We start from the raw sequence: 7,220 nt of genomic DNA, 5'->3' as shown, positions 1-7,220 counted from the left end.
TGTTTTGAAAAAAGAATATATATATATATATATAATTCTGCGCAAATCTTGAACTGAAATGGCGAAAATGAAGCTTGATGTAACGTCAATTAGCTTTAAAATAACGCCATAATGGTTGGGGGATGATGACCAAAGTTGTGCAAAAAGTGAGTAGTTATGGTCAACTTCAACTCGATCAATCATGGGCCTAAAAGAAAGATCAAAGAACAACATAAGGAGTTGAATTAAGTGAAATTTATTAATTACCTCTGTGTGCTGAGCTCAAGCCTCAAGCTATCCCCAAACTCTTCGAGCTTTGGGGCTGCCCCCAAATAAGAATACTTCTTGCTGCTGCTGATTCTTTGAAGGGCTCTCATATATCAAGTTATTTCACTGCCCTTGACACATCAGCCTTCGAACATGTTTCTTACCTTCCTCTGTGACATCCAAAATACTTATTTAAACCGATGAGGTGGATACAGAGTATTAAATACCAGTAAGACTGACTCCTAAATAGACAACCAAAACTGAAACACACTCTTACAAAAACATGTCGGAATCTATATTTTCAATGTTACACAGAATCATCTCATTTGAGTTTGTTGAGGGGTTTTGGTGGATGCTTGGTCCTAGTTGTGCTGTTTCATATCAGCCTGATGTATAGTCGAGTTTTTTTCTGCTTCACCCTTTTCAATTGAAGCCTGTTGATGCATGGTTTTCATCATCTCCTTCAATGTCTTCTCCTCTCCTTCAAGTTTCATTTTCATAAGAATCTCAGCTTCTTTGTCAATCGGCTTGAAGTACTCTTCAATAGCCGTTTCCTGCACAAAAGCATCTTTTTGTTACATGTTGACTCAGACTTCAACAGGGGAAACAAACAAAAAGAGAACATATATGAGCCAGACGAAGATGTTATGAAAAAATGTAACATCTTCCATACTAGAGACTAGTGTCTCATTTAAGATAAACTAGAAAGGTAATCTGAACTATATCCTCTGGCACTCACCATATCGCAATGAAATTATTTTTTAAAATATTTGTAGATAATTTTCTAAATTGATAAAAAGCAGAACGTATCAGAGAGTGAAGCATTTGAATTATATGAAATAGCCAAGGAAGGTATCATATCATGTCCATAGGTACACTTAATCCAGCATAGGTCTTGGTTCTGACAAGCTAGACTTGGCTGGGGTCTTCCTCTTGCCATCTGGAAAAGTGAAGTACCAGGCATTCTCACCAGTCCTTGAGCAAGTTGTCAGTGAAGTTGGGAAAGACTGAACCTACTGCTGATGCCTCCTGAGCTTTTCTGGTTTATTTAAGCATTAATTTCAGGGCTAATTTGGCACCTGTTGCTGTTTTTTTTTTTTTTTTTTGATAAGTATCTGTTGCTGTTTTTAATTGTATGCCTTATGGTTAATTACTTCTCAGAACCAGGTTATTGAATCTTCTTTTGGTACAAGTGCTCCTTTATTTGATCTTCTTATGTTTGAAGCAGTCTGTGTTTAACTATGTATATAACATTTTTTTTTGCAATGACTGGTTGACAATAATGGGAATGAGTAGTTACTTATCCTTAACAAGGGAGCTTACAGTTGTCATCTATCTTTGCTCAATCAGTAAACCATCCTTTCTCATCTCAAAAGTTCTAACACTAATGATTACAAAATGTCTCAACCGCATAATGACATAAACTTAAAAGAATTAAAAAAAATTACCGAGTCACATAACTTCTAAGAACCGGATTAAAAACATCAGTGGTGGCACTTTTTAACTCAACCCATTTGTGGTAACTCTTTTCGTCTTCTTCAGAATAGACTCAGAGATAGAGGAGACTTTAAAGAGCTTTTGTCAGGCTAAAAACTAGAAGTCAGTGCTGTAGCAGAAGTACAGTCTCGGACTCACAAAATACAAGTTTTACCGTGGGAGTAGACTCGAGGTTTTGCCGTGGGAATTTTGCGATAGCTAAGTTTTCTTCACTTTGAGACACAACCAGTTTCAAAATATCACAAAAATTCAGAGTTGTTTTTAGCTTCTCTTTCTAAAAACTCTAGAAGGTTCCATCAGAACTAGCATGGGATAGTGATACATAGTTAAGACATAAGACCTTCCACAATTGCCAACTATAAAGGCTTTAGTATAAATGTATGTCCGCAAAAATACGAGTCCTCCTGCAAAGCTGTAACACACTGGTGTGTTTGTGAAGTCTGATGTATGGTTGGCAGGAGCTAGGGCTAGGGGTTTGTGGGTGGGACCCTAGGGAGGAACAAAGGTCCCACCCATACCTGTGGTCCAACCTGATCATATCATGTGCATACAATCTGTGTGGAATTTGGGTGAGCGCTGTAGAAGAATTTTTCATTGAGGGAACTACGTAAGTCTTAGGTTTTTTTCATTTGTTTTCTTTCACTTTTCACAAACTGTGGCTGAGAAGGGATTTTATCCCAACATTTGGTTCCTAGGTTCAAGCTCAACATTTATTACTTAGAAGCCCATATTACCAATAAATTTTTTTCAGGAATAAATTCAAGCACATTCTGAAGTAGAATTTCAAATAATCCAATAGTGCTTTGTCAAATATCCTATGTCAATGAAATTAAACTTACGGTCTCTTCAAGCTTCTTGTTTAAAGTTTGCATCTCCTCAACCATACGTCGAACCTCCGCTAAAATAGCCTGCTCTGGAATCCTTCTTAAGGTTGCCTTCCTTTCTTGTGCCTATATAGAGTGTCAACGGTGAAGTACATTGATATGAAACATGTTTATCGTTTATCATGAGAGAGAGAGTGACTGCTCGATATGCCAATAAAAAAACTTGGGGGGGGGGGGGGGGGGGGTGGGGGTTGCTAATATAACCGATATCATACTTAAAAACATGATTCTCATAAGATCACGTGTGCCATCGAAAAGAAGTTTCTTGTCCGTCAAGTCTTGCATATCTTTCAGAAAACTGAGTTTATAGAAGCAATTAACACGCCTCCCCCATAATCAAATTTCAAACACTTGACAGATATAGATAACTCAACAGTTGCCTTCCGGCTTCCTGCAATATGATCATTACTCTTCATACAACAGTTGACTTGAGGCTTCCTACAACAAGCTTCCTACAATAGGGGAGAGGCTCATGTAGGAAGCCTGATCTGGTTTGCCACATGGTGTCCAGAGTTCTAGCCGCCAAGAATCTGGGCTGCCCATGGTGGCTACTCTCTGGCCACCAGATTGGGCCGCCCATAGTAGCAGGATAGCTGTGTTTTTTTTCATTAAATATTTTTTCTAAATTGTTATATCATCCCAAAAACTCCTCTAAAAATTGTTCACATCCAAACATACTTTTAATGGTCACACCATTTTTTAAAAACTCTATCAAAACATCCTCTAAAAGTTTTTTTACAGCTATTTATAAACACTCACACTATTCATGAAAACTTCTAACATCCAAACATCATCTCAATTTTTTCATTGACCAAACTAACATTTTCCGTTAACTTCAAATTTCCACCCCTACCAAACACAAAAAGGTAAAAAAAAAAAAAAATACTGGAAATTATTTCCACTGAAACAAACATAACCTAGCATACGATACAATTAGAAAAATTCTATTTGGAAGCCGGTGTGCAAAGCACACCCACCATGTCATTGACATGGAAAAATTTGATTTGCTACAAAAATTTAAAATTAAAATTTCTTACAAATCAAGTCTTACCATGTCAATAAAATGGAGGGTGTGCTTTGCACACCAGCTTCCAAGTATAAGATCTCATACAATTATGCTTCAAAACATGAAAGCGAAAAAGTCACATTTGAATATAAAAATGAACATAACAGATGCAAGTACACTGCCCATTTCTGGTTGGAATGGGTCTATTCATTCTCATATGAAAAGATGAGATGAATCTATTTCTTGAAAGTTCAGCAGTAACGAAGTTGATCATTTGGTGAGAACGTACATCAAAGACAGGCAAGCAAGACAGGGAGGAGCTTTGTATGTATTATATGTAGCCAAAAACATACACCATAGATAAAAGCGAGCCCATCTTTTGACACCAAGCCTTGCCAGAATAGAAGCAAAGCAATGCACGTCAAAGATTTCTATACTGAGAAAATGCAATATCAATGGTGAAGCCATAAAAATTTGGTTCTTGTGACTAGGTCTATTCACCTAGTTACAAGTCGGGAACTAGAAAAGGAAAACATTCACTACAACTAAAACAAGCAAAACCTGAGACACGTTTATAAAAACAAGAATAAAATATTACAGCGACGACATGGAAATGTAACCAAAACCTGCTGGATACGCTTCTCAAGCTGCAACCTGAATGCTCGGATTCTCCGCTCTTCATATCCGGAAAGAACCCTCACATAGAATAGCGCTTTTCTTCCAAAATCTAATAGCTTATCCATATTATAATTCGACAACGATCTTCCTTCAACCTTTCCTGCAAGAACCAGATTCATTTAATTGAATTAATTTGTTTGTAACTTTTGGAGAACCTCTTATTCGGATTCTTCATATACGTGTTTATGATATATATATATATAAAACTCATTCGATTCAGTAGCATATAAATTACATTTTCTCAGAATTAAATGCAGCTGTTGAAGTGTGAAACTTGTACCCCGTTTGGACGCCAAGAAAATGCAGGAAAAGACTGGGTCAGGTGCCGCTTAGCTCAAAGTTAGCAAGTAAATTTTCGTCTCTTAAAGCTACAAAAAAAATTAAACCGATTACGAACAAGAACCTGAAAATTCAATTCGAGATTGAAGATAAATAAATTAATAATGAAATTGATATTAGATTAAAAAAAAGAAGAAGAAGAAAATAAACACAAGGATCGAGTCAAAACGAAAAGAGAGGAATGAGCTTCTGACATTTGAATGGAAAATTGGCATGGTGGGATTCTGTAGGAGCACCGGAGCAGTGTGAGCGACGACTGTGAGCGGTTTAGCAGTGATGGAACACGTCCGTTTGGGTGTACTTTACCTCTAGGGTTATCCCAGCTCGGAATTAGATAAACTCGTCGTCGAAACGGCCCAACGTTTTAACAAAGAGCTGCTATATATATAGGGATCTCACAAAGGTATCCATAAAATGATGTGGCATAATGCCACGTCATTTTTTTTTTTCTAGGCATTGCATTACTGCCAGCCATCCCGTTTGAAGCTTTCTCAAAGCATCTTTATCTGATTTTGTATCTCTTCTCCATCCCTATAATTTATAGATTATTTAGAGTTTTGGAGAAAAATCCTCTCCATCCCAATCTCCATTTTGCGGTTTGTTTATACGGTCTCTACAGTAGTTCTCCATATATGAGGAACTACTGTACATCCACATCTCCACTTGGTTGTTCTTCATCCCGCGAAAACCCTCCCCATAGGGGCCTCCCTCGCAACACCAACGAACGCAGTACACACCTCCATCGGCATTCCTGTAAATTTTTTACTTCGGTTTCAAGAAAACAAAATCGTTTCTCATTTTCCCTCATTTTCTTGGAATATCTCTCTCCTTTTATGTTTCTCTCTTCCCATTTTTCTTCCTCCCGACGCCATGATCAAGGTAAGCATACCGATGGAGAGCAACTATGTCTCTAGCTCGGCGATGTTTTCGCTGTTTGGCTACCGAGAAAGTGCCGAGCTCACTTTCACTGTTATGCATTTTGGTTTTTATTTTTGTCACTCAGATTCAGTTTATGATTTTGGGGTTTTTAGAGGAAACCGCTTCATCAATTTTATTCTTGCGTTGCCATTGATTTCTCTGTGTTAATTTTGGTTCTCTTCGATGTTTGGCTGTCGAGAAACACCATGGAAAAAAGCCTACTGTTTGATTTGCAATTTTTCTCGGTAGTCACTCTCGTTTAGATTAAGGTTTTGGGCTTTGTTGAGGAAACCGATTGAAATTGCCTATGACATGCATTGCCATTGATTTCTCTGTATTATTTTGGCTCTCTCGAGTTGTTTGGCTGCCGAGAAAGTAATGAGAAATTAGTTTCTGTTTTTTTTTTAATTATTCTGTTTCTCTCATTGCTGTGTTGACTGTTGAAATGCCAAGAATTTCAAGAAAAAATTCACACAGATTTTAGGGGTTTTTGGTTTTGAGAAAACTTTGGTGGAGTTTGTGGTTATGGAAATAGATTCGAGGGATATACTGGATTTTCTGCAAAATAATCGCGAAATAGGCACTCGTGCCCTTGAATATGGTCACGCCGAATAAACTTACGGCGTCGGTGATTGGCATAATGCCTCGATGACTGTCCATCGGTCTCGTCATTAAGAACAACATCTAACTCATCTTCAGAGAATAAGTATGTGAGTAATTTACAAAAGAAGGTACGAGCCATTTGATGAAGGGAGTGAGAGACTGTTGAATTTTGGTTCTTTAGATGAAATGAGACTTGAATTTGTGAGAATGTGAATGCAAGTAAAATGCGTATTTATAGAGGAAAAAATAACCATTATATATAGGACAAAAAATGTTACCGTTTGAGATAAGACAAAAAAAGTTACCGTTTGAGAAAAGACAAAAAATATTACCGTTGGAGGCAAGACTTCAAGATATTACCGTTTGAGGTAGGCGTTTAAAATGTTACCGCTAGAAAATGCACATATTAAAAAAAAATTACTATTTTAATAATGTGAATTTCGGTTTGAAAAATAATACTGTATTCAGTAGTCAAATCGTATAGGTATTTAGTAGAATGTGAAATTTGAAAAGAATGAAGATAATAAGACAAAATAGTTAGTAGTTAAGATTGTAAATGGAAGTGAGAGAAAAAAATAATAAAAAAATAATAGAAAAATATTATTTAATAGAATAGAGATGGGGATGGGGAATGGGATGTAGAAGATTTTTGAAAGATGAGTAAAATTTAGAGAAAAGTTTTAGGAAATGTACTTTTTAGTTAAATTATAGGGAATTTTATGAGGAACTGGATGGGGATGCTCTCACGCAACGTCTCTTGACAACGTCCCGCACAACTCACTCTTTCACACTATAGCTTACAACGTCCCTCTCCCTTTCCTAGTATCTCTCTCTCTCCCTTAATCTTTCTCAGGTTTTTGTTTTGCAATTCCTTTTTTTTTCCATGAATTTATCGCTAGCTTCATTTATTTTTATTTTTAAAGTGTCTATTGCGGCTTCATTCTTCTTCTTTCTTCTTCTTCCTCTTTTTTCAAGTATCTACTACAGGCTTCATTTCTTTTCCTTTTTTTTTTTTCTCTAGGTACTATTGCCTTTAAGTTTGAGAAAGT

The 7,220-nt window shown here is 36.7% G+C and overlaps 1 protein-coding gene across 3 annotated transcripts; it reads right to left on the bottom strand.

Annotated features, from left to right (window-relative positions):
* Positions 1 to 219: 219 nt before the first annotated feature.
* Positions 220 to 5,010, bottom strand: LOC121237765. 3 transcript variants are annotated; one of them, XM_041134639.1, is made up of 5 exons: positions 4,845 to 5,010; positions 4,547 to 4,679; positions 4,260 to 4,411; positions 2,583 to 2,693; positions 220 to 800 (listed from the first exon to the last, which is right to left on the bottom strand). In XM_041134639.1, the coding sequence occupies exons 3-5, from the start codon at positions 4,374 to 4,376 to the stop codon at positions 609 to 611; spliced, it is 420 nt and encodes a 139-aa protein (XP_040990573.1). In that variant the 5' UTR covers positions 4,377 to 4,411; positions 4,547 to 4,679; positions 4,845 to 5,010; the 3' UTR covers positions 220 to 608. The 3 variants fall into 3 exon arrangements, with proteins under 3 accessions (XP_040990573.1, XP_040990572.1, XP_040990574.1); XM_041134638.1 differs by having other exon boundaries at positions 4,592 to 4,679; XM_041134640.1 differs by lacking the exon at positions 4,547 to 4,679.
* Between the last annotated feature and the right edge of the window lie 2,210 nt (positions 5,011 to 7,220).

Source organism: Juglans microcarpa x Juglans regia, chromosome 6S, assembly GCF_004785595.1.
Source record: "Juglans microcarpa x Juglans regia isolate MS1-56 chromosome 6S, Jm3101_v1.0, whole genome shotgun sequence".
NCBI lineage: Eukaryota > Viridiplantae > Streptophyta > Magnoliopsida > Fagales > Juglandaceae > Juglans > Juglans microcarpa x Juglans regia.
Note: the sequence above shows the minus strand (reverse complement) of the source record. Positions and strands in the feature narration are given on the sequence as shown.